Consider the following 27611-nt stretch of genomic DNA (forward strand, 5'->3'; position numbering starts at 1 on the left):
TCACCTGATTAGGAAAACAAAAGATTTGCTAGAAACCCCTCAATAGACCTTCCCTTCAGGCTCACTGGTCAGAACGATGTCACATGACTGCCCCTGGCTGCAGGAGAGGCTGGGAAATGCAGTGTATTTTCTGTTCAGCCTTAATGGTGGGGGAAGATAAGGAAGAATGGGCTTGAGAAGAGATGTGGGTGAGCTAACAACACAGTAGCTACCAGAGACTGCAGAGAAACTCTCTCCAATCCTCTCAATGTACAAATGACAAAACTGAGTTCCAGAAATGGGAAGTAGCCTGGCCAAGGTCCAATATCTAGATGAAGTTACAGCCAGATCTAGAGCCCAGGTCTCCTAACTCTTCATCCATAAAGCTACCCACTGGACCACATCGTGAATGTAGTTTGACAGAGTCTGTGACTGAAGCTCTGTTGAGGAAAGAGAATGTCATCCAGAAAACGAGGTTACGAATATGAAACTATCAGCAGTGGCAGAGGACCTAGTAGCTTCCACTTGAGCTCTCCTTCCTCTCTCCTTCAGAATCTGAAATAATTCATTGTGAGTCACAGAAGCTAAGCCAAGTTACCTCAGGCCTCCTCTCAGTCCCCTCAGACTGGGTAGATTTTTTAGTGTCTCATTCCTTTGGCACATTGATGTTTGTGTGTGTTATAAAACAGAATCGATCTCATGATGAGCACCATGATAATGTAGAATTTCCATGTCGTTGTTAATGTTGTTCTTGTCTTCTGTCCCCTTCTGTTATTGGACCAAACAGAAGTATTCTGCTGTTTCTCTCTGCAACATCTCCACAGAAGTCCTGAAAGTCATCAACGCCACGGAGGAGTTGATAGCAGAGTCTACAGGGCCCTGGGAGTTCCCACCTGTCCCTCCTGACAGAGAGAAAGGGACGTTTCCTCTTGGAACAGACCAAGTGAGACTGGATGAGCAGCTGACTTCCCTGGAAGAAAATGTAAGACAGTGTGGATGTACTCTGTCTAGGGCACACATGTCCAAAGGAGAAGCTGATGATGTTGTAACTCTTCACAAAGAGGGCAAGGACACAAATATACTACCACCATAGCAAATATATTCTCAGAAGGGTCTTAGACTGGGTTCCCCAGAAGCAGATCCCAAGATGAAGATTTCTGTGCAAGTGATTTATTAGGGAAATGCTCCCATGGGAGACTGGTAAGGGAGTGGGGAGAGGGAAGAAGTCAAGCAAAGCTATGATCTTACACAAAACGTAGCTTCAGCCCGATCCTGCAGGCAACTCCGGGGTGTAAGTTGCATCTCAGAGTTGTCCTGACCTAAGGCAAAGGAACTGGCTCTTCCTACAGCCAGTGGGCACCTCAGTCTCTCTGCATGCAGGCAAAGTGTCTACAGTAGCTCAAAGGCAGTTTTTGCATAGATCTGAGCTGTTGGAAACAAAAGCACACTGCAGCTTGGGAGCGGGGAGGGGAGTATGCAGAAACTATATACGGGATCTGTGGGGATCCAGGTGGAGCATTGCCAGTGCCACTACAGAGAATAACAGTGGTTGCCAACAGAACTTAGGTTACTACAGAATTGGTCTGCCCCGCTTCACGGATATGTCTGTTCGTAATGGTTTTTCTGTCCTTCCAGCTGGTGAGGAAAGAAAGAATGTAACAGATTCTTACATATAAACACCTACAATCATTTTTAAGACTTCAGTAAAGGTCCAATGAGAATTTTCCAACAATGCAAACCAGGGGTGACACAGAGAAATCTGGACATTAGCCACTCAGGCCATCGTTACCATCACCAGTTGGCATAGTCCCAATGTCAAATCCAGTCAGGTGATTCCATCTTTCCAGACCCAGCAGAATCAACCCTAATTTGGAGATGCTCTAATGAATGGTGTTCTCAGAAACCAGGAAATGTTATCAGAGAGATTTTTTGCCAGAAGTTGAAACAACAACAAATCAAAATGACTCAAGGTAAAAAAAAAGCCAATATTAGTTTCACTTTGAAAGTAGAAGACTCTCTCCCTTTGGATTCCCATAAAACCTAAGCATATGTCTGCCTCACTTTGTTGCCCTTTCTGTTCACTCATATATCTCCTATTAGATCAGCACCATTGACATTTTGGGTTAGATAATTCTTTGTTGTGGGACCTGTCCTGTATGTTGTAGGATGTTTAGCAGCATCCCTGGTCTCTACCCACTAGATGCTAGAAGCTGCACCCTCCTAGATTTGACAATCAAAAATGTCTCAAGACATTGCCAAATATTAGCGGGAGCATGGGGAAAGAGTAGGGCACAGTCATGCCCAAGTTGGAAACCGGATATATAAATTCCTATAGAACAGGACCTGCTGCCTTTCCTGTCTATAGCCCTAGCCCTTGGCCCTGAGCCTGACACAGAGGAGGTGTGCAAGGAATGTTTATCTGATATATGATTACATCAGATGAATAAAATCCTTTTTTAAAAGAAATGTTTTACTTCTAATGTGCAGGTCTCTGTTCTTTAAAAATGCCTACGATACAATTCTTTCAAGTGCTGATAGTCCTAAAATGGCCCTAATCCTGCACACACAGAATTGAAAAGATTAAAATAAAGATATGGTTCACCAGGAAAGGGAGGCATTTTTTTCTTTTTACAAAGTATGGTATCAAAAAAACTTACAATGCATGAAATAATCTAGATTTAAATGACAAAGGTCAGCACACTGAAAGCAAAGACAGCATGCCTTTTTTTCCCCTCTAAGGAGTTTACTGAAAACTACAATGGCCTTGGCAGAGTTTTCATTTTGTAAGATCCTTTTATTGTACATCATGTTTCTTTTTGTGGGTTCATTAACACTTTGAGTGCGAAACACATCTACTTAGCCACTGAGTCAAGACATCAGAAACACCAGCAGTGGAAAGCTGGGGATTACAACTTCCTGCTCCCTGTCCAGCCCCTCTAAGATGCCTCTCCTGTTCTCACAGAGTTAACTGCCTACTTCCACCTCCTTCCCTACCCCAACCAGCTTTTCAAATTTCACCTCCGGAGAGATTCCATCTTTGTTCCTTTGAATTCTGTGGGTCTTTGAGTCACAGAAGGGCTGACTTTTTTTTTAATCTCTTTAGTTCACCAGATCACAGAGCCATGGGCAGGTTGCTTGCTCTGCTGTTTCCAGGATGGAATTCAGCGGAGCAGCAGGAGAAGGGCAGGGCTGATTCTTAAACTGGCCTCTGGGTGCAGCTGATTTAATTAAACCAGGGCTTTTGTCTATGTTCTGAAGAGCGCGCCTGCTCCTCATCCCTTCGCTGCCTTTCTCCTTTGTGCTGAGGAGCCCGGGGAATGGCAGAAATAGAAATGGCAACACTTAGTCTGCCCTCTGAACACTGGCTTCTGCAGACCAAGCCACTGAGATAAAAGAGAACATCCTCATTTGCAAGAGAATATTCATCTTTAAGAAGTCTTATGAAGATTTCAGAGCTACGTAAGATAAAACAAAAAATATCACATTCATATGTCTAATCTGTTTTCATAAACTGCCTTGTTAATCCACTTAATTAGGGTAGGGCATGGGGATTTTAGAATTTCCTTAGTCTCTTAGCTTTGACACTTCTCACCTGCTGCCTGGCTGTGAAATCAGCTCTGTCTCCCCTAAAGATGGGAGAAACCTCTGACCAATGCCAGCCTCCCCTGCACGCACAGTGGGGACTCAGTTTCTTGGACTGAATGCCTGGGGAGCTCTGAAGCACAGGGTTCTACTGTACCTGTAGGGGTCTGTCTGGGAGAGGAAAGTTTCAGGAAGGGAGTATTGGCTCAGGTGTGGGCAAGGATAAGGGGTGCTGTAGTGCCCACAGAGTAGCAGTAGGAGGAAGTGGTCACCACCCTCAGGCAGTATAGCCCAGGGAGAACTGGAGCCTGGAAGAGCGCCCCCTAGTGGGAGCTGTCGCCATAGAATCCAGGAAGGGAAAAAGCAGGGAAAAAAGGCTCTTACTTCTTTCTCCTCCTGCCTTTGATCTCCTGCTGGTGCTTCCCATTGGCCAAACCCATCCCAATCAGCAAGGGAGCCTTGGTGGTAAAGTTTGTATAGGTTAGCGTCACAGAGAACAGAGGAGAGCAGGGCAGAATGGAAAATGGATCTAGGGATCAACAGAGAACAACAAGTATGACCATTTTCAGACCTGTGGTATGAATGGTAGGGGCCCACCAGGGCCACCTTGTGGATTTATGCAGGGTTGTGAGTGGGAGGGGTGAGTCGGCTCCCTCACCCTCCCACCCCCATCTAAGGACCTTCCTCATTTCTTATCTTCCTAAATGACAGAGACCACCTGGGGTACCCCATAATTCCCAGCCACAGAGCCAATGGAGGAATAGTCTCAACTTCCCTTTTACTTCTGCCTTATAACTCCGGCAACCCCAAATACATTGTAGTATACAACCAGTGGCAGCAGGCACAGTGGGACGGCCAAGGGGGGGACCCAGCTCTGGCCCAGAATCAAAGATCAGGCAGAGGACGTTGATCTTCCTTCTCAAAGCCCTTGTACAACCCCCATAGCACAGGAGAGGTAGAACTTCTAGAAGTGGTCATGGTTCTCTGCTCTCAGAGAACAAGGAAAGAAATACTATCTGTTACTGTCTAACCTTAGTCCCCTAAAGTATATGTCATGGACGTCAAGTCCAACAAGATGCTCTAAGATCAAATAAGCTTGAGAAACCCATATACTCTTTCTAGGAAAACTGAGATACATCTTAGCACATTAAAGACCCTGAGAAGTCCAGCAATAAAGAAATCTGTTTAATGTTCTTTATTCTAGGGGCTTTGACCATAAAGTCCTTCCTTTGAAACACCTATTCTCATCCCTTGAACCACTTTGAGAAAGGCTTGTTGAACCAGGAGCCAGTCAGTGGGGTCACAGGCATCAATGACTAGAGTTTGGAGAGGACACAGATTACTCAGACATGGTAACCATACTTCTCGCCAAAAGTGGACCTTAATTAAGCAAGCATCTCCAGGTTAATGTTTTTCAAATGGGTTATTTTTAAGACTAGAATAACAATTTAATTATATGGCATGTTAATTTTTGTTATTTCAGCCCAGCCACAGAGCCAATATTACGGCCATCTATAACCACAGTAACTCTAGTACGTTTATGCCAACGTTTGAAATATAAATTGTCGAAATATTCCAATCGAGATTAAGTATCACAGCATCGTAGGGCAGGGTGGATAAAGGCATGAAATCTGGCACCAGCCCTCTGGCTCAGTAAATCCCTGTCATGATCATCATCACCATCATCACCATTGTCATCATCCTCTAATCCTTTAGGTGCCATGACCTTGCTCGTAAGTTCCTGTTGAGCAGGTGTCAGTGCCAAACCACTGAACCTCCCTATCCCCCTAGTGCCAGGAAAGCAGGCTTTTAGGGAACACAAAGTAAAAGATGACCATTCTGGCCTTGCTGAGAACTTGGAGCGATTTCATATTGCTTTGTCTTGGCAGAGAAAGTAAGGAACGTTAGTGGATGACCATGCCGGTGACAAAACAACAAGGTGCTATTAAGTTGATACAACCATAGGGTATGACGATGTTGAGTTTTGCGTGTTTCTGGAAATATCAAGGTCCTGAGACCAAAGATATGTCAGGTCATGTTTAACCATTGCCACACTTAAGTTATTCATTTCATTTAAATTCCAAGTTTAGTTTCATTGTGCAAAGCTATAAGTTTATGTTTTTAATTATCAAAATGAATTCCCCTTTTTTTGGTGTGGGTACCAAAAGTGTAATATCCAAACTCAAACTGTGGTGGCCATCGCTCTGATCTCTTCCTCCTCTCTCCTCTCCTCTCCTCTTCCTCCTCCTCCTCTTCTCCTCTTATTCTATTTTCCTCTCTCTCTCTTTCTTCAATTTTTCTTCCCCTCTGAAGATAAGTTTTTCAACCTCACAACTTTTGAGAGACAAATTTTTAATGATTTCTCCACTCAAATAGCTTTGAAATATTCATCACTTCCTTCATGTGACAAACTATAAAGTGTTTCTTGTTTTGAAGATAAGGAGTAAATGGCTATATTAAACTGTGAAGATCTTTTAGAAACAGAAGTTCTCTAATACTTGCATATGACAAAGAAATATAAAACTAAGGGCAAAGTGAAATAAGGCAGTTACCAGCAGACATTTGACTCATGACCCCTGTGTGACCGATGAATCACCCAACTTGATGTCCGCTATGTCAGTCATTGCTGGAAGCTCCCACAGCTAATTGTGCCTGGTGATGCACAAATCTGCTCTCATCAAACCTGCACGTGCCTTTGCTCCACTCTGAAATGTTTTGTAAAATTGCCAGTTTTCACGCAGATGCATGAATCATGCCAAGGAATTGACTGAGTTGGAGCATCTCAGGATTCTTTGCCCTCCTCACCAACACTCACCATTGCTCAGTGCAAATGACCATGCATGATCTGTGTGCACTGCTCTTGGCTTGCCTAACTCTGTTATATTTTTAACTCAAGTTAAAGGAACTGTTAAAGTAGTGACCGTGCATATCATTCAAGTCAACTGGCTGTGATTACATGTTTAGAGCTTTATATACATTGATTAAACCTCATAAACCTGTTTAAGTAATTACCTTCTCTAGATACATTTAGTTCCTTGTGTTGTCCACTGTTTCATCATGTTATTAATTAGGCTGAAGGAGCATTTGTTTCACTCACCCTGTCCTCAGCCTGAATTATTCCAACGATTTTACTTTCTGTTTGCCCACTTTTATGAGAATCACCTTATAAACTCATAAGCCAAAGTAATTTTTCCTTTAATTTTCCCTCAAATTACTTCCTTTATCTTATTTTCTCTTTAATCTTCAGGAGCTCTCAAAAAACTGTCTTAATTGATCATAGATTTTATATGCTTCTCAACATCACACTATTTTCTAAAAAATAAGGCACTTTCCTACTACATACTTCAGGTTCACTTTCATTCCCTTAACCTGATTCAAGCAACTTCCCAGTACTTAATCAGAGATAATTCACGCAAAATTTGTAATCGTTTTAAATTAATTTCACCTCTTTCATGTTTTCTGAATTTTTCCAAATTCTAATGCCAACCAAAATTTTTATTGGAAAATCTACATCATGAGTTTTTCTCTTTGTTTCCTCTATCTTGATATTGTGGTTGTTATAGTCCCTGGACAAATTCACAATTTATGTAGCTGATGTCATGTATTCTTGTACTATTTTATTGTATTTTTAAAATTTACAAACTACTTTTTTTTGCAGGAAAGGTTGGGGGAAGAGGAGGTGTGGTTGACAGTGATGGGGTGTCAAGACCTTATGCTACCACCACTTAAGTGTGAAAAATATTTATAAATGGGGGGCTCCCTGTCTCTTTCTCCCAATGTTGAGTCTAGTTCTCTCTCACTTCCCTGAATTATGGCATCCCCTGAAGGGGCCCCACCAGTCCTGGGTCCACAGACCTGAGCTCAAAGGCCATGCCTCCTCTACAGGTGTACCTGGCGGCAGGTACCGTGTATGGACTTGAAGGCCAGCTGAGTGAGCTAGAGGATGCTGCCCGCTGCATCCACAGTGGCACTGATGAGACTGAACTGGCAGATCTGGAGGACCAAGTAGCCACGGCAGCAGCCCGGGTCCACCATGCTGAGATCCAGGTAAGAACTCTTCTCTCTGCCCAGATGGAGAACTACCGGGCAAAAGGAGAGGGCACCCCATCTTAAAAAAGAATCTTTTCAAAGCCTTTGTATCTATCAGTTCCTGCCATCTCCAGCAGACTTTTCGTGGGCATGGTCCTTCCAAGTGGATTCCACCAAAGCCTCCTTTTTTAAAGTGCACCCTTCCTCTCCCCAAATTATGACCTTGATAATATATCTCTTTAAAACCTATGCCATTTTCCTCTTTGACAAATCCTCTGACCCTTGCTATAGAGGCTCCCATTCCATCCCAAGACCACCCTTCCCTAACCTTTATCACACTGTTTTTTTTTAAAATATTTATTTATTTATTTACTTGGTTGTGCCAGGTCTTATTTGCCGCAGGTGGGCTCCTTAGTTATGGCACGCAAACTCTCAGTTGCGGCATGCATGTGGGATCTAGTTCCCCAACCAGGGATCGAACCCCTGCACTGGGAGTGCGGAGTCTTATCCACTGCACCACCAGGGAAGTCCCATCATACTGTTGATTACTTATTTAATGCCAGGTTTCCCCACGACAGACTAAAAGCTCCTTGAGGACAGGACTCTAGCTATCTAGCTTAACACAATAACTCCAGTGCCTAGCATAACACCTCACACAGGTTTGGGCCTCAATAAAAATGAGATGAATAAATAAGTGAAAAATGAAGTGTAGATTTCTTAGACCAATATTTTTCATGATTTAGATACGGCTGTTTTAGAACTAATTACTATATTATCTATAACTTTCTGAAGATGTTTGTTTGCAGTTTTCATGGATATTCCCTTGGCCTCTGACTCTGGATCAAAATGGACTGTGGACTAAGTAACTGATTCTCAAACTGGGGTCCATGGACATATACATACTCAGGGACCCACGAGAAATGCTGGTCTCTGCAGCATAAGCTCAGTGTAGACCCCTGGTTCACTGATATTTCTGTAGACCCTGCATCTTAAAACTGCATCCTCTGGAGAATGGGGATCAATTGAAACCATCTCTGGATAGAGAAGATGACAGTTTGGGGTGATAATTTTTTTAAATAAATTTATTTATTTATTTTTGGCTATGTTGGGCCTTCGTTGCTGTGTACGGGCTTCCTCTAGTTGCAGCAAGGGGAGGCTACTCTTTGTTGTGGTGCGTGGGCTTCTCATTGAGGTGGCTTCTCTTGTCACGGAGCACGGGCTCTAGGCACGTGGGCTTCAGTAGTTGTGGTGCATAGGCTCAGTAGTTGTGGCTCGTGGGCTCTAGAGCGCAGGCTCAGTAGTTGTGGCACACGGGCTTAGTTGCTCCATGGCATGTGGGATCTTCCCGGACCAGGGCTTGAACCTGGGTCCCCTGCATTGGCAGGCAGATTCTTAACCACTGCACCACCAGGGAAGTCCGATAATTATTTTTTAAATAAATATTTTTATCTTAAAGAACCAAAAATCACAACAGCTGCTCATATCATTCAGCACTCTTGAGAATGGGAGGGAACCAGTTCTGTGCTAGCAATGGCCCAGGAATGGTCTCATCACAAATGGCCCTGTTGACTGTTTATTACCAGCAAGAATGGCTGAAGAGCAACTCTCCTCAAAAATCATTTCCCACAAATGCCACTCAACATTTAATCAATTTATAGTTAATGTTATATGAAGTAGAATCAAATCATTTGTTTTCTGGGGGTATATTTTGCAGCAAATACTTCTTGAATGGTTTAGCAGGAAGTAATACTGTTTATGGGTGTTTGGGAGGGTTTTATTGGATAATTAGTTATTCACGCCTCTAAATTTTTCTAGGCTTAAATTATTGGAGCCATGTTTTATGGCACAAAATCCTGGAGTCCAAAATGTCCATTTTCCATGTGTTTGAATGTGCCTATTAATTTATCATTCATTGTTAAATATTATAATAATGTCATTAATAATACCTAATATTCAGTGAGTCTTACTGTGGGCCAGGAGTTGGGCTTAACCCTTGAATTCATTATTGTATTTAATCCTTTCAGCACCCCCATGAGGTGGCTATTGTTTTTTTTTCCCTTTTTATATCTGGAGAAAAGGAGGCTCAGAATGGTTAAACCGAAGTCAAATAGCTAAAAAGTGATGAAGCCAGGATTTTAACCTAAGTCTTTCTGGCCTCAGAGCCCACATTCTTCACCAGTCTGTGCTGTGTGGTTTCCTGAAAAGTGTGCTTGTCCTACCCTCAGGTATATATCCACTTGCATAAGAGTCCTTACTTTGCATGGGAGGTCATCAACCTTGCCATCATCTTTACGGCTCTTTTCAACGTGGGAACCTTTATTAGCGTGGAGACTCTCCTTGTCCTACAGTTGCTGCCAGAGAAAGAAGATTCATTCCTTGTTATCTGTTCTTGTCCAAAGCAGAGTCTCACAGAAGATGTCACTGAGGGTATCCTGCAGGATGGTAGGAGGGTCCCACTGGAGGGTAGATGTGCTGAATTGTGTTCTTAGATTAGGTCACATTCTAGGGTTGCTTTCACCTTGGAGTTAACCTTTGGGACTCCAAGGTGAAAGCAACCCTAGAATCTGACCTAATCTGACAGGATTGCCTGGTGCTGAAGCCAACTGCAGGATGATGCACGGGCAGCGTGCTAAGGATGCTGTCCACTGCATCCTGCAGGGTCACCTCTGTGGGCATTCCTGGGGAAGGTCTCTCTTAACTCTTAATATCAAGAAAAGCTATTCTTCTGAGTACTTGGTCTTTATCTTGTGGGCATAGAGTCGTAAAATGATCTTTTTGCTTTGGCTCCCAGGAAACCCAGAGCAGAACTGGTCATCCCCTTCTAGCAAGTGTAAGGGTCACTGGATATGCAGTCTTAGGGATTAATGGAACACAGTTAGACACAACGTGATAGATGGATGGATGGATAGATAGAGCGATAGATAAACAAAATGTAAGCAAAATCAGCCCTCAGCAGTCTCCTTTCCTCTTTCTGCATCCTTTGCCCTGTGGACTAAAACTGGAAAAATTAACCCTTCTTATTCTAGAGCCTGGCAGTCAGCAAATCAGGAGGTCAGCAACTTGCTCTCCCACTGACCTGTCTCCCAGGGCCCTCTGAGCAAAGCCCTCCATCAAAACTGCTTCCAGGAAAGAATGTGGGCATCAACCCACATCAGTTGCAAATGACTGATAAAAGTTTGTGCAATTTATTGGTCTATAAACCAAAGGAACGCCGTTCTCAGTATGAAATTTGAGGAATGAGAATAGGAAGGCATCTGGGGGCTAGGAAGGGACAGGGGCTGCACAGTGGCCCCTTCTGGGGGCTGGCTGCTGGCCAGCTTGGATTCTTTCACCAGCTGCCACAGTCTTGGCCTTTATCTGCCTCCTCCTCCTTATCTGAGTAAGATTGCCGCTCCTCCGGGATAGGAGAAGCATCTCCCATATTTGCTGACCTTTCAGACCTTCTCTCTGCACTTCCTATAGCATCTATCCCAATGGGCTCTGTCCAAAGAAGCCCTCAGTAAATGGCAACAGAATTAGAATTCGTCTTGTGCAGCACAAAATAGCTTAGGGACGGGGAGGCAATGGAGACGTCGGGGCGGAGGGCACACACATTGGCAGCAGGGCCCACTTTCAGGTTTCCTGGCTGATTCCCCAGCAACACTCAGGATGTGCCATCTCAGCAGGATAGCTGTGATCCCAGCCTCCTCCCTCGACTCTGCCAGCCTCCTCCAGTGTCCCCCATGCTAGGCCTTGGCAAGGCCTCTGAGAAGGGGGCAACATGGTGAGATCATGAGCAGCGGCATTAATGCTGAGCTCTGCTGTGAGATGTTGGGTGTGTTACTCATCCCTCTAAGCCACAGTTTCCTCATCTGTAAAACCAAGAGAATGGTACCCATGTCACAGGATTATGAATGAAGCATGAATGAGTTCATGTATTTAAAGCACTCAACATGGCAACGGCACATAGTAATGCCCTTTCCTAAGAGGAGGGGCCGTGTTTTCTTCACCCCTGGGGACATGGATGGACCGGGGTTCTTTCCGGGTGCTGAGTGGGCTCTTGTTCTCTGTATCTACCTTAAAACATTGTTGGAAAAAAATCTGAGCTCCTTCTGACCTACTGATGTTATAGTAAAGGAAACTGATGCCCAGAGAGAGGAGGGAGTTTCTCAAGGTCACTTGGCCTCTTAATAGAGGAAATGGACTTGAACCAGGGGCTGCTGGGCTTCCCTCCTAAGACCTGGTGCTGTGGTTTTGGATTCAGGGAGTCACGGAAGAAGGAAGCAGGACCTATAAATCATACTTGCTTTTCAAAGCTCACATCGTGTTGTCTCCCTTGGAAGCCTTCCCTCACCCCCACCCCCACCCCCACCCCTATGCTGAGCCGGATGGCCCTGGGCCATCATGCCCATCGTGCCCTGGGCTTCCATTTATCCCTAGGGGTCCTCTGACAGGGGTGACATGCTATAGAGCTAACAACTGGAAAATTAAATTTACAAAGAAAGGCCTGTGGTTTATTTTCTCACTACAGTACTAAATAGAGAAGTGCTTGGTGGAAGTTGAATGAGTGAATGAATAAATGAGCATATATAAAAGCAGATTTGTTCTTCATAGAGTCATAATACTTTCAACAAAGATTCTCCCCCTCCTGGGCTTTCTCCCTACTGATTCCGCCTTTCTGTTGCATTAAGATTTCTGATATTGAGAGCCGGATTTCAGCCCTGACCATTGCAGGATTAAACATAGCACCCTGTGGGCGCCTCACAAGAAAACGAGATCAGAAGCAAAGGAACCAGGTGCGTTTGTCCCTCACTCCCTCTGCTGGAATATTGCACGACCTGGAAAATGTAGAAGATAAAACATCTCTGGCTTTGCGAAGGTGTACTGATTCCTGTGTTCTGTTTATAGGTACAAACCATAGACACATCAAGGCAGCAGAGGAGGAAACTCCCTGCTCCACCGATGAAAGGTATGCTTAAATCAAACCACAGAGCCACCAAAGCACTAAGCCTGACTCACTCACTCAGAGTAACTCAGAGATCTGAGTTTGAGGACCAGATCTAATGGGGTGTTCTCACCCAGAATTGCCCTTGTGGAGAGTCTATCTTGACTTGAATTCCTCCAAGAGGCAGACCCTGGGACAAAGATGTGATTTGGGAGGTAATTCCAAGAAACACTGATATGGGAAGAAAGAAAAGATTCAGGGAAGGAAATTAAGCCAATATAATGTACTTTAATTAGTAGTTTGCTGCTTTGGGCAAATGAGGCTAACCCCTGCTGAGGACTTCTGGGAGACAGTATCAACCGTACCTCAGAGTTTCCATCTCAAAGAATAGGAAGATGAGATATTTCAACTCTCATCTTTGCTTGAAGGTTATTTCTGGTGGGGGCATTAACTCCCTGGTACTTCTGACCCACCCCAGCATTCATGGGCCAAGAGAGAGTGGTGATGCCTGTAGTGGGATGCTGTCAGAGTGGGCTGGAATGGTTGACTGTCAGGGAGATGCAGGAAGGACACCAAAAGCATCTAACAAAGAGCCCAACCTAGAGGGATTCCAGCAATGCCAGTCCTATCACCCTTATCTACTGGACATTTTCAACAATTTCCCTAGATTCAGAAGCCACAGAATGATGATGCCAAACTAGAAATTTAGACCTGCAAACTAGAAGAGTAGAAAGTCAGAAGATATATGTCTGAGTCCTGGTTCCACCATTCATTGTTCAACGAATGTTTACTCAGTGCCTACTTTATATTCCCCAGAGCCCTAAACAGTTAAAATATATTACAGATCCACGATCCCTTACTTCAAACCCTTGGGTCAATACATGTTTCAGAATTATTTGGACTTTAGAAAAGTAATATGGTACATGTACTGTGTATTTCATGACAGCCCCCTCCCGTGGTGTCTGGAGTAGCATCTGATAAACACATTAATATCCCTGCAGCAAAGCGTGACAATGTTCATGCTCCATGAGAGGGACAAGGACTTGAAATGGCCACATATCAGTTTAAGTCAGGTTTTGCCATCAGGCAATTTTGACTCCAAAGTTGTAAAGATTTGCTGTTTTTAGAGCCTTTTATATTTCAGAATTGCAAATAAGAGTTTGTAGACTGTATTGGATTATCTCCAAGCTACCTTTTCCTAGAAAGCCACCAATGATGCCTTGATTTATTTGGTCCACCAATCAATCAATCAATCAATCGATAGATAAATAAATAAATAAATAAACAATCAAACAAACAGAACAAAAAGTTTCCACAGTCAGACCTATGGACCAGAATGAGATGCCAGTCTAGAACAAAAATCTGGGTAATCTGGACACCTGGTCTTTCTTCCTTAACCATCAGTCCAGCTTCTGGATAATACTTATTCCTATGTGTTTCCTTTTAGCTGAAAAAATTGAGGCATCTTCAGCGACCACCATTAAAACATTTAACCGCAACTTCATTCTCCAAGACTCCTCGACAAACAGGACTACAGAAAGGAAAAGCACTACCAAGGATTTGATAGTAAGTCATCTCTATCTTAATGCCAATTACTGTCACTGTTGATGGCACCTCCATTCTGTAGCCCTTCTTTCTGAGTCCCCAGTCAGAGCCCCAAGAAGCATCCTTCCTGCATGGTCTCATGGTCTCTTGGTTGGGTGGTGGGGGTCCTTATATTGCTAACCTCTTGGGTATGTGGATACATCCTGTCAATTATATCTCCAGCTCCTTGTATGAACCAGATTTAATATAAGAGAAATAAAAATATGTAGACAGAAATATAAGGTCTGATTGAGGTATAAGAGTTTTTATTCTGTTTTTGATTCATATTCACTCTTCCTTAAATTTCTTCTAAGCCATTAATTACTTGTGTTCCAGAAAAAAGTCAGCAGCTGCCCATAAATGTGGCAAAGGAAGGGACAGTGGATAATTTGCATAAACCTGGAGATCATATAAGAGGGCTAAGGGATTATTACCCTAACACCAACATATGCTTCAGAATTTTGCAAATGCTTGATGCTGCTTATATGGGAGGTGAAGACCCAGCTAAACTGCCTCAGTGATACCAGTTATGCAGAGGGGGCAGACAATGGCTGGGTGACAAGATTGAAGCAACGAAAGGCAAAACTTATTCTGTTGCCTTTTATGCATCACCTGTCACTCCCTTCCCATTCCGCCCCCTCATGTCCCTGTGTCATGAGCACAGAAGCACCAGATAATGGCATAATGGTGGGCATGCCCTTTTGAATTACAAGTTACTGCATCTCTTAGGTACCATATGGCAACAGTGCTGCCCACTGCCTTTGCTTCATTGGCCAGCCGTTACCCCTGACCTTTCAAAGTCCAATTACCTGGCTCCTGGCTGGTACTTCAAAGAGCTAAGAAGAAGCATTATCACACTAAAAGGGCAGACCACTAGGGCCAGGGAGGGAGTCTGTTATAAATAAGATAGTTAAAAATAAATTACCTTAAGGGAAAGTGGAGGGTGGGGGGAGGGATAAATTATGAGTTTGGGATTAACTAATATATATAAAATAGATAACCAACAAAGACCTACTGTATAGCACAGGGAACTATACTCAATATTTTGTTAACAACCTATAAGGGAAAAGAATCTGAAAAAGAATATGTGTGTGTGTGTGTGTGTGTATCTGAATCACTATGCTGTACACCTGAAACTAACACAACATTGTAAATCAACTATACGTCAACAAAAACTTTAAAAATATAAAAAAAAATTTTAAAGGATAAAGCTCCAGATCCCCCTCTCTTAAAAAATAAAATAAAATAATAAATAAATTACCTTCCATAGATGTAGAACATAGATCAGTGGTTGCCAGGGGCTCTGGGGAGGGAGAATAGGAAGAAATGCTTAATGGGTAAGAGGTTTTACTTTAGAGTGATGCTATGTTTTGAAACTTGATAGAGGCGGTGGTTGCCCAACATTATGAATGTACTAAATGCCACTGAATTGTTCATTTTTAAATGGTTAATTTTATGTTTCGTAAATTTCACCTCAATAAATTATTTCTTAAATAAATTAACTTTAAATAACACTGAGAGGTTAAAAATGAAAGAACAGACAACATTCTATGCTAAATAAATGCAAACAAAAAAGAAAAGGCAAGAATACTACTTTCAAACAAAGTAGAATTCAAGGCAAGAAGCACACAGTAGAAACACGGAGGGAGGATGTTTTAGATACTGATAAAATAAAGTAAGTAAATCATGAGACTTTCTTGAATTGGCAAAACAACAGAGCAACGCAATCTAATGTGCCATGGTTGATGACTTTAAAATTCCATTATCAGCCCTTGGAAGCCCAGTACACCAGAAATAAATACAAATTAGATAATTTGAATAGTGTAATTATTAAGCTTTAATTAAGAGGGACTTCCCTGGTGGTCCACTGGTAAAGAATACACCTTATGAAATAATGGAAATGTTCTATATCTGCAGTGCCCAATATGGTAGTCACCAGCCAGAAGTGGCTACTGAGCTCTTGAAATGTGGCTACTGCCTTGGAGGAACTGATTTTTAAATTTTATTTAATTTTAATTAATCTAGGGCTTCCCTGGTAGCACAGTGGTTAAGAATCTGACTGCCAATGCAGGGGACATGGGTTCGAGCCCTAGTCTGGGAAGATCCCACATGCCGTGGAGCAACTAAGCCCGTGAGCCACAACTACCGAGCCTGCGCTCTAGAGCCCGCGAGCCACAACTACTGAGCCACGTACCACAACTACTGAAGCCCACGCGCCTAGAGCCCGCGCTCCGCAATAAGAGAAGCCACCGCAATAAGAAGCCTGTGCATCCCAACAAAGAGTAGCTCCTGCTCGCCACAACTAGAGAAAGCCTGCGCGCAGCAACGAAGACCCAATGCAGCCAAAAATAAAATCTAAATAAATTAAAAAAAAATTAATCTAAATGTAAACAGCCGCTTGTGGCTAGTGTCTACCGTATTGGATAGAGCAAATCTAGAAAATTAGAACAAAAGTTAAAATAGTCAGAAACCCTACTCAGAAGTTTTAAAGCATGTGCACCCACATACACAAGTATACACATACACATACACACACACAACGTGCACATCTCACACATATTTCCAAGTAACTATTGGATTAAAGAAAAAAGCTAATCCACAGAGCATTTACAAAGTGAAGACATTACATATATCAAAACAAATGAGATACATACAGAACCACACTGAGTCAAATTCACAGTATTAAATCTTTTCTTCATTATTAAAGAAGGAAGAAGCAAAACAAGTGAACTAGACTTTGAATTTCAGACATCAAAGATAAATGCATAAACCAATTAAAACCAAAAAGCTATAGAAATGATCATAAATCCAAGCGCTTATTCTTTGGGAAAATAGAGAAATTTTTGTTAGCCAATTCAAGAAAAAAAACCCAAGAAATAAAAAAGTAAGAGATTCTAATAAAGATGTAAATTTTTTATTTAAATATACAATGTGATGTAAATCTATGCTAATAAATTTTAAAGTCTTAGTTCTAGTAAAATCGGGATCAAATCAGAGTATCAGTAAAAACTGACTTAAATAAAAATTTTAAGTTTATTAAAACTTCAAAAAAGCTTCTCTGGCCAAAAGGTTTTGCTGATAAATTTTTATGAGCTAATTCTCATGCAATATGAAATATTCCAGAGGATTAAAAAATTTCAAAACTAAAAGATTCATGTTGCAAAGCTGTTAAAACCCCAACAACTAAAGGGCTGACAGGGCTGGTAAGTATGTACACATCTTACACACGCAGGCACAAACAGACGCATACAAACCACACACCAATAGTACTTCTTCAGAGAGATGAGGCATGCTAAATAAAAATTAGCAAGCTAAGTGCAGCAGTACATTAAATAATAAATTACCAGGTAAATTTTACAGGAATCCACCAATACCTTTAATACTGAGATATTGATTAATAAATCCGACCAACAGTTATTTCTTTCCAAATTAATTTATAGTTTAATGCAATTCTGATAAAATTCTCAGTGGGATTTTCTTGGAACTAAAGTTCATGTAAGAATAAATCAGAAAGAATAGACAAGAGCATTTTGCAAAATTAAAGTGATTTTCCTGCCAGATTTTAAAACCAATTAAAAGTTGTAAAGAAACTGATGATTAATGAAATAGAATAGAAAGCTCAGAAATTGATACAGGCACATATGAAAATGTGTTATATGACTTTTTAAGCATTAGGAACCAGTAGAGGAGGTATAGATTATTTTTTTAAAAAACTCTGCTTGGGAAATTAGCCAACGGGATGCAGTGGGAAGGGAATCAATTTGCCTTATTCCATACACCAAAATGAATTTCAGATGGATTAAGAAGTACATGTAAGAAATGCATCACTTTTTGAATACTGTGAAATATTTCACTGGTCAATGGGCATGAATACCTTTTACAACATAAAAAAAGCAGCAGACGTTGCTGTTAATGGCCTCTCCTCACTTTCACCAAGTGGCTGATTGCATCTGCTCATTTTCTCCCCTCAGGAGCCCACCCTGGAGTCTGCTGTGAGGTATTAGCACAATGGAACTCCACTGCCAGTGACCCACTGCCTCCGGCCGTACACGACAGTGCCTTGACCCAACAGCCATCGAATACTGTACGGATTTCCACCTGAGGAGAGGGCGTGGGGAGGCCACAGTGCACCCCTGCACAGGGCTGTCCTAATACCTCAGCCAGAAAGCAGACCCAGACTGCAGCATCAAGGTCTTGCCTACTCTGCCTTAGGCTCCCAGGAGAATCCAAGACAGAAAACCAAGACGCTGGCTTCCAACAGTAGAGCTCCAGTTCAAAAGATGCATCTTTTCCCTGTTCGCTTTGCTACTGTGTGTTGTCTTTAAGACCTTTTTTATTTTTTTCCTTTTTTAATCCCTTTGAATCAACTAGTATTACATGTCAACAATTTTCCCCAAAATATATTGTTGGGATCGGGGGATAGTGGAGGGAAGGGTATTAACATTTAACTCATCAGTTCTTATTAATCTCTCACAAGCATCTTTGTCCTACAAATGCTAAGGAGAAAAGTGAAAACCCCTGTAGTGAGCACTAGGGGCTGTCTAACTTGGGGAGCCCTCAACTATCAAGGTGTCCCTCCAGCCACCTCCTTCCTGCTGGCTCCTAGCCCACCACACCACCAGTTCCTCCCATTGCTTTGCAGTCACAAGCCACAGGACTGAAAGCTCTGACTCACCCATGCCGGCCCACGTCTATCTGAAACAATGTCTCATCGAGAATTCAGGGTTCTTCCTTGGACTCGCTGAGAGTTTCCTCGTTCTGAAGGGGGGAGGGGCTTGCAAAAGCCCACCATTGGCTTAACTTTAGCACTCTGTCTAGAATCAATAAGATGTGGTTTAGCACTGACTGCATCTAAATGAGGTTTAGGTAACTGGATTATTGCAGGATACAACCACACAAGGAAACGCTGTCCTCCAAAATTTATTTCCCAATAAATATTCATCAGAAGTAGTAAAATGACCTTAAAGATAAAAATGGTTAAGACCTGAGAAAACTTCCATGTCTGAATAAAGCAAGGACAAACTGAATTCAACAGACACAAGAGCTGACACTAACTCCACATGTGTGGTCGCACATGCATGACTATTTACAGTGTATTTATAAAAGCAAATGGAACTGGAATTTCACTCAATTAATTGAGCATTAGCAACTTTTTTTAAATTTGCTCCTGAAAAATTCTGAATCTGAGGAAGAAGGCAAAACATGGGAGGCAAGGGAATAGCATGATTGATGTATATTAAGTGACTGCTCTGAAGGAGGCAATATTATTTTCATTTTAATCCTAATAGCAACCCTATTCAGTAGGTATCCCCACTTTTCAGGTTTGGAGACTGAGGGCCAGAGTGATTAATTTGCCAAAGTCAGACCTTTAAGCTAATTATAACTCGAATGCCTGACAAAGCCTCATTCTGTGTTGTTTTCCACTTCTACAATCTTTTGCTGCTGTGCACATTTCCAGACCTGACTTGCTGCTGAAATGTGTGTTATGATCCATTCCTGATGGGGGTCTACCTATCTTCTGGTAATACTCCTTGCTGATGCTGTGTATGTGTTATCCAACAGAAATGACTCCTTTGAAATAAAGTAAATCTTTGGCTTTTTGTTCTGTTGGTGTGATTAAAAGCAAACAAATACAAAATTTAAAAACACAACAAAAAGATCTGAGTTCCAAATAGAGCGTTTTCTTTAAGAGGCATGAAAAGCAACTATTGTTGTGTTACAGTGTTAAAATACTCAGTTTTCTTTGACAAAAATGTGTACTGTGTAAGCCTTGTAAAAAAACAAAAAGAAGAAGAAGCCTGCTCTATGGCATTTGAATTTTTATAAAGGTTTCCTTGTGCCAAATAAGTGCAAAGATTTAATTTACTATTAAAATCCATAAGCATATGTTATAGTTCCAGATGAATTATTTTGTCATCAAGTGACTTTGATCTTCAGTGTTAATATTTATATTTAGATTAATTTTTATAAATGAAAATATTTTAATGGTTTAAGAAAATGAGGCCAATAGGACCACATCTTTGATGACTTCTGAAAGTATGCTTGCCTTCATGTTATATGCACATTGCCAAGAATTACTGTCAAGAGAAATGATAAAGAAGTAAAAGTCATTTACGGAAATAATGGCTGTGGGTGTGTAGTTTTTTTTTTTTTTTTTTTGGTTAGAGAAGAGTAGGAGTGAAGAAGGGGTAGTCATTGGAGGGGTCAAGATTCAAAGCCACGGCTACCCCACACCCCATGTTCCTACCGGTTACACCACTCACCTCTTCATTGCTTGTTCTACTGAGCACAGAATTTCCCAGGGCCACCTCCACTGACTGGTCACTTAGGTAACACTAGCATTTCTCAAAGCAGGGAGGAGGAGCAGTGTGATTTTGTGCCTCAGAGGACATTGTCGCAACTTGGTGGGGGCAGGGCATGCATATAGTGGATAGCGGCCAGGGGTGCTGCTAAACATCCTACAGTAAGCAGGACAGCCCCCCACAGCAAAGAGTTATCCAACTCAAAATGTCAGTGGTGCCAAGTTTGAGAACCCTGGGTGAGACCCTGGAGGGAAGCCTGGACATCAGTGGAAAAGCCCCTGCCCACCTCTGCAGGGACTGCGTAGCTGAGTGGCAAGCAAGGCAGTGACTCTCCCAGAGTCTTGCACAGGCTCAGAGGCAGTTGTTGGTCCTCTGAGGCTGGCCTGCCCAAACACTGGCCCCTGCCATCCCCAGATGGGACTAGGAACCCACCACTAAGCTGAAATGAATGAGGGAATAAAAATATGAATAGAAGCCAAGAGCAGCAACATGGACGGACCTAGAGATTATCATACTAAGTGAAGTCAGACAGAAAGACAAATATCATATATTACTTATATATGGAACCTAAAACAATGATACAAATTAACTTACTTACAAAACAGAAACAGACTCACAGACATAGAAAACAAACTATGGTTCCCGAAGGGGAAAGGGGGGAGGGATAAATTAGGAGTTTGGGATTAACAGATACACACCACTATATATAAAATCGATAAAGAACAAGGATTTACTGTATAACACAGGGAACTATATTCAATATCTTGTAATAACCTATAATGGAAAAGAATCTGAAGCTGTACACCTGAAAGTAACACAATGTTGCAAATCAACTATAGTTTAAAAAAAAAGAAGAAGAAGAGGAAGAAGGAGGAGAAGAAGGGAAAGAAGGGGAGGAGGGGGAGGAAGAGGAGGAGAAGGAGAAGAAGAAGAAGCCAAGAGCCTCCTCTGCCTGATAGGCTAATGCAGTAATACTCAAGCTTGAGTGGGCATCAGAATTCCCTGCAAAAACACAGATCATGGGATAAATCCAGTCATCCCTGTCCTCAGTTTACCTTTGTCTACACTACCATTAATGTGCCTGGCACAATAACGTTTGCTAATCATTCATAACAAACAAGCTAACACTTAAGTTGGTGGGGCATTTCAGATGGGGCTGGCTGGGAGAACAACACTAGGAGACCCTCTGAGATCCTCTTCAGGCAACATTTCTGGACCAAGAATTCCTGACTTCTCTACCCACCCAACCCCCAGACCGTATTCCCATAGGACAGCAAGACATGGAAGACAGCCAAGAGGGTCCAGCCACACTCCAGTTACCCGAGCATTCAGCCTCCCTAACCCAGAAGACCAAAAAGCTTGTACTGAGCAGCCAATCTGCACCAACACTCCGAGTATTCAAGAGAACTGGTTTGGGTCAACAATTTGAGTGTCAAGAGTGATGGGCAGCTACACTCATAGAAAGTTTACAGCTCTTCTTGCTTCTGGGGCAAATAGGAACGGAGTAAAGACAGTATTTTCCCCTAAGAAATAGGTGCTTGATTTGCCTGACAAAAAAAAAAAAATGTGACCCAATATTCACAGCATTTGAAGGCTGCCAGGAAACACTAGGCTCTACTCTTTGAAATTCCACACACCAGCTCTGTGGCTTATCACCTCATCTGTAAAATGGGGTTAAAATATATTCCTCATGGTGTTGTTAAAATGTTCCTTGAGGTAACACATGAGAAAACTCTCAGCAGAATGTTTGATAACTATGGGTCCTCAATACTGGATTCCTCCTTTTTCTCTTGGAATAAGAAAATTATTCAAATATAAGCACCATGATTTATTTTGCAGAATGCTGTGCCTCAATTTTTTTTTTACATCTTTATTGGAGTATAATTGCTTAACAATGGTGTGTTTCTGCTTTATAACAAAGTGAATCAGTTATACATATACATATGTTCCCATATCCCCTCCCTCTTGCATCTCCCTCCCACCCTCCCTATCCCACCCCTCCAGGCGGTCACAAAGCACCGAGCTGATCTCCCTGTGCTCTGCGGCTGCTTCCCACTAGCTATCTACCTTACGTTTGGTAGTGTATATATGTCCATGCCTCTCTTTCGCTTTGTCACAGCTTACTGCTGTGCCTCAATTTTTGTACTCATAGTAGAAGAGATTATTGTGCTGCAAATATTCACTCCCTTAACCCCCTAACTCTGGGAGGAGTGCACTACCTCACCCCACTGACGTTGGGCTTGGCCATGTGACTTGCCTCACGGTTGGTGGAGCACACTTCTCTGTCTTCTGGCTGCTATTACAAAATACCCAAGACTGGGAAATTTATAAACCACAGAAATTTATTTCTCACTGTTCTGGAGGCTGGGAGTCCAAGATCAGAGTGCCAGCACGGTCAGATTGTGGTGGAAGCCTGTTGCAGACTTCTCACTGTGTCACCACATGGCAAGGGATCTCTCTGGAGCCTCTTTTAAAAGTGCGCTAATCCCAGTCATGAGGTTGGATCCCTCCTGTCCTAATCACCTCCCAAAGGCCTTACCTCCTAATATCATCATTTTAGGGGTTAGGTTTGAAGGCATGAATTTTGAGGGGACACAAACATTCAGACCATAGCATTATCCAACCCTTGGTTTGGATCTGACCATGTAACTTGCTTTGGTTAATGAGATGTTAGAAAAAGAGCTACATAAGGGGCTTGAAATACATTTATGGAGTTGGGTTTGTCCACTTATATTTGCCATTCACTATGAGCACAAGCCACAGGCAGCCCACTGGTCCATGGAACAGACTCAGATCCAACCTACAGCCAAGCTGAGCTTGAGCCCAGCAGAGATCATCACAGCCACCCCAGCCAACCTGTAGACATGAGAGCAAGAATAAATCATTGTTCTTTTAAAACACTGAGTTTGGGAGTGGTTTATTATGCAGTAATAGCTAACTGATACACTATGTGAAAATTTAGCTTTATAACCTTAGATTAATCCTTGTGTTAGTGATGAAATGAAGATGAGTGAATATCAAAAGTAAAATCACGGGCTTCCCTGGTGGTGCAGTGGTTGGGAGTCCGCCTGCCGATGCAGGGGACACAGGTTCGTGCCCCGGTCCGGGAAGATCCCACATGCCGCGGAGCAGCTGGGCCCGTGAGCCATGGCCGCTGAGCCTGCGCGTCTGGAGCCTGTGCTCCACAACGGGAGAGGCCACAACAGTGAGAGGCCCGCTTACCGCAAAAAAAAAAAAAAAAAAAGTAAAATCACTTGCCAATATAAAAGATGTATAGGCAACTATTGAGCTACTTGTTTTTGACCTTCCATGATACATGAAACTTCTGTTACATTTTTTGGAAGGATCTCTCTCTTCCTGTGTGAGTGTGTGTGTGTGTGTGTGTGTGCGTGTGTGTGTGTGTGTGTTGATCTTTCACAAAGGGTCCTGTATTCATTGAAATTTTTGACAAAACTTTAAAGTACAGGAGGCATTTGGTGTGTTCCTTTAAAAATAACTTTCCAAATGACAGCCGCTCTATTTTCTCCCAGGGGAAGTATTTCCCATACAAAATTTGCATTTTACAGAACAGTTGGTTGCGTGAGCCTTCTGTCTCTGCGATTGAGTTATAATTATGATAAAGTGCAGGTAAATGGAGTTGCATTTTAAAGAGCTTTCGAGGGACTGGAAAACTTTAATATCCACTTCAAATGTTGGAAACCTCAAAGAAGTTATTCAGAAGGATCCAGTTGGGTAGAATCAAGTCCTCAAATATAGAAATATAGGTTTTATATCAAAGTTATCATGTTTGATAAAGATGAAAGATTAAAGGCAGTGCTTCTCAAACTTTAATGTGCAAATTCTGATTCAGCAGGCCTGGTGGGGCCCATGATGCTGCATTTCTAACAAGCTTCCAGATGATGCTGATGTGCTGGTCATACTTTGAGTAGCATGGTTCGATAAAGTCCCTCAGAGGGTCCCCTGCAGAATTGAGGTCCAGGTACCCACAGCAGTAACCTGCTCATTAGTGCTTCTTTTGTGATTTTTCTCCCTTCATTCTCTCACATTCTCCCTCCCTCAGCAGGTACCCTGGGGGTCACCTCCCAAATGAACTACTCAACACAGAATCTCCTTTGGGGAAACCCCAAACTAAGACATCCCCGGCACTGCATGTACATGTTTGATTATCTTTCTCCTGCATTGACCTGAAAGCTTCTTGAGGAAGTGGGCTCCGTTCATCCCATGCAGAGCCTGGCACAGAGCAGGTGCTTGAAAGAAATTTGGTTCACCTAGGCTGGCCACGGTGGTCCTAGCTTTAGACTATGGTTACCATGCCCAAGCGACTCAACTGAAGATGGTGCCCAATAGGCACCCTCATGCCCATCCTGGGGTTGGTGGTGAGCATCCTCCCAACACTGAAGTATATAGGAGGGACCTCAACACCAAGATGGAGAAGCAAAAGGCTCTCCCAAACCTCTACTTCACCCTCCCCGCTTTTCTAAAGACAGTGGAGCAACCCCAGGTGGCAGCAAACGGTCCAGGCACCTGCTGCCCAGAATCCAAAAGCACAAGCCCCTGTATCCACAGATACTCACGACCTACAGGCCCCAGTGAGACACCAGTAACTTTGGCTTAGTTTAGCGGGTCTCTTAAAACACTGTCTCTAAGCTGTCCAAGAGCTAACACAGAGCTCTTGGGTGCCTTCACTCCTTCCTGCCATCACTGATAAGGCAGGGAAGATGTTGAGATGACCACTTTTTTCACTGACTTCTTTGAACAAAACCCACGTGCTCAGCCAAGAACCATTTTTTCTCTGTGTGGATCTCTCTCCTTCATCCTTTGCCCATGAAAAGCCAGAACTTGGGGAACTCAAAGCTTAGGAGAGCAGTTTCCAAAGTGGGGTACAGACTACACAAGGGGTACAGAAGATGGTCCACTGAGGTCATATGACAGAACAATTAGTCCTTTTACTTATACTTATTTTTTTTAATATTTCCATACTTTATTTCTTCCTATCTTTTTTTTTTTAATTAATTTATTTATTTTTGGCTGTGTTGGGTCTTCGTTTCCGTGCGAGAGCTTTCTCCAGTTGTGGCAAGTGGGGGCCACTCTTCATCGCGATGCGCAGGCCTCTCACTGTCGCGGCCTCTCTTGTTGCGGAGCACAGGCTCTGGACGCACAGGCTCCGGACACGCAGGCTCAGTAGTTGTGGCTCACGGGCCCAGTTGCTCCGTGGCATGTGGGATCTTCCCAGACCAGGGCTCGAACCCGTGTCCCCTGCATCGGCAGGCAGACTCTCAACCACTGCGCCACCAGGGAAGCCCTACTTATACTTATTTTTTATCTGGAAGTAAGATTTACCAATATTAAATATATGGATAGATGAAAGTACATGTAAGTAAGTTATAAATGAATATGCATATTTTGGGGGTGCATTGTCAAACAGTTTTTACTGGTGGGATGTGTGGCCCAAAAAGTTTAAAGACCACCTACTAGTTAGGAAACCTCGTAAACTTCTGATGACTCAAATTCCCCCTCCAGCTAGTCCCCATCGTCACCCCTGTCAGGGACAATGCTAACTCTCAAGATCAAACCCAGTGCTTAAAGGGAAGCTACAAGAAGGGCAGAGGTGAGGAGGTTATCCAGAGAGACCCAGTCTATTGGTTGGGCCCTGAAATGAGTGTTGTTCCATCCCTTTAGGGAAAAGCTTTCTGTCAGTGTTGCCTGTTTCCCTTGCTCTCCTCCCCAGCCCAGGGAGGAAATGTCTACTTACTACCCAGCTATCCTAAGTGAACTTCTGAGAGACATCAAGTTATTGTTGCCTGGAAACAACCCAGTGGGCAGCCTTGAGGAGTAGGGATTTCCAATAAAGTTTCCTTGTGGCTCTTTGAAGTGGACAAAGTTAAATCTCTGCTTGTAGAGCCAGGTGAGCCAGGCTGTGAGCCAGGTGGACCAGGTAACAGCCCCCTCCTCTATCCAGCCTTGCCTTCCTTTGTATCATAGTGCCCAGAGCGAGCCAGCCAGGCAGGCGCAGCAGTTTACAGACCCAGCAACCTGAGAGCCTCTGGGAAGTCTACTTGTGCAGGAAAAGTGCACCAAACACCCCCCGCACTCCTGTCAACTTGTAAGATCTTCCATGGGTTCAGGAGACTCTGTCCTCTGATGTCATCATAGCAAATCTGGGGAGTATGCCTTTGGCACCTCCCAGACAGTGCCACCAAGTTCACGGAGTTCTCAGCTTTGTACTTGCTCAGGAAGAGACAGGACTGGGGGCCTGGGGGCCTCAGACTATGAGTGCTGCCTTCCTTTCCATGTACTGTGTATATCAAATGACAAGGGACAGTGCTGGCCCAGGGCCAGGATATGCCCCAACCATGAGGTGCTAGGTGTCAAGGTGACAGGATGAAAAGTCATGTAATTGCTGTCCTCATTCACTGAACAATGTGGTAATTACTTAATTGAAGATGAAAGGGCTATTTGCCGGCAGTGGTGGTGGTGTTTCCCCTTTCACTTCTGTCTTCAACATGCCCTTTCTTGCTTCCCAGTAATGACAATAATTTGCACTTTCAAGACTGTCCTTTCTGATTTATTCTTCCCTACTATTTCATTCATTTCATGACAAACCAATGGGAAGTCAGAAAAAGATTTTCATCTTTAAAAGGAAAAGGCTGGACAAGTATTCTTTGCCCTGATAAGTGCAGACCATGTGTCATGAATGCTCTACCACTGAAAACAGACTCTATGAATCAGTGCTTCCACCTTGTTTGTAACTTGGGTCTTTGTAGAACCATCCTGGTGATGAATGAGTTGCTGTCCTCAGTCTGGTAGAACAGAGGTTCTTCTTTGTCTTTAAATGACACTGTTATTGTCTTTTCTGTGCCCAGTAGCAATTCTTCCTAGTGACCCTGGTCTGTTGAAATTTTGACTGTCTGTGGTACAACAGCTCTGCTGATGCCACTTGGCCAGTTGTCAGCTTGGTGCCCATTGATCATTGAACTATCTAATGACAAAGGAGTAAGTCACCCAGCCTTGACTTGAAGCAGTTAGGATTCTGTTCCCCTGGCCCCCACTCTGTCTTTGATTGCAGGGGAAAATGGGCATCCTGGCTAATGCTAAAAAGACAGATCTAAATGTGGTTGGAAAGTCTGTTCCAGGCATCGTCAGAGATGGGCTGTAACGGTGGATAATTCTGGACCATAGCTCCTGGTAGGGCCCCATCTACCCTCTGTGGG

The 27611-nt window shown here is 43.0% G+C and overlaps 2 protein-coding genes across 2 annotated transcripts in view; one reads left to right on the top strand and one right to left on the bottom strand.

The window, feature by feature from the left end:
* The window catches only part of MYRIP (myosin VIIA and Rab interacting protein), a 180780-nt gene extending 160600 nt beyond the window's left edge, over positions 1-20180 (top strand). The window contains exons 11-16 of the mRNA XM_082638168.1: positions 767-961; positions 7447-7608; positions 12261-12365; positions 12478-12538; positions 13962-14080; positions 18070-20180. Of these exons, the coding sequence (XP_082494294.1) occupies positions 767-961; positions 7447-7608; positions 12261-12365; positions 12478-12538; positions 13962-14080; positions 18070-18102 (675 nt within the window). The 3' untranslated portion in view covers positions 18103-20180. The remainder of the gene's footprint in view (positions 1-766; positions 962-7446; positions 7609-12260; positions 12366-12477; positions 12539-13961; positions 14081-18069) is intronic.
* The window catches only part of LOC309813350 (uncharacterized protein), a 439697-nt gene that overhangs the window by 302630 nt on the left and 109456 nt on the right, over positions 1-27611 (bottom strand). The gene's annotated exons all lie outside the window — the stretch shown is intronic.

Source organism: Mesoplodon mirus, assembly GCF_964341445.2.
Source record: "Mesoplodon mirus genome assembly, chromosome: 12".
Classification (NCBI taxonomy): Eukaryota; Metazoa; Chordata; class Mammalia; order Artiodactyla; family Ziphiidae; genus Mesoplodon; species Mesoplodon mirus.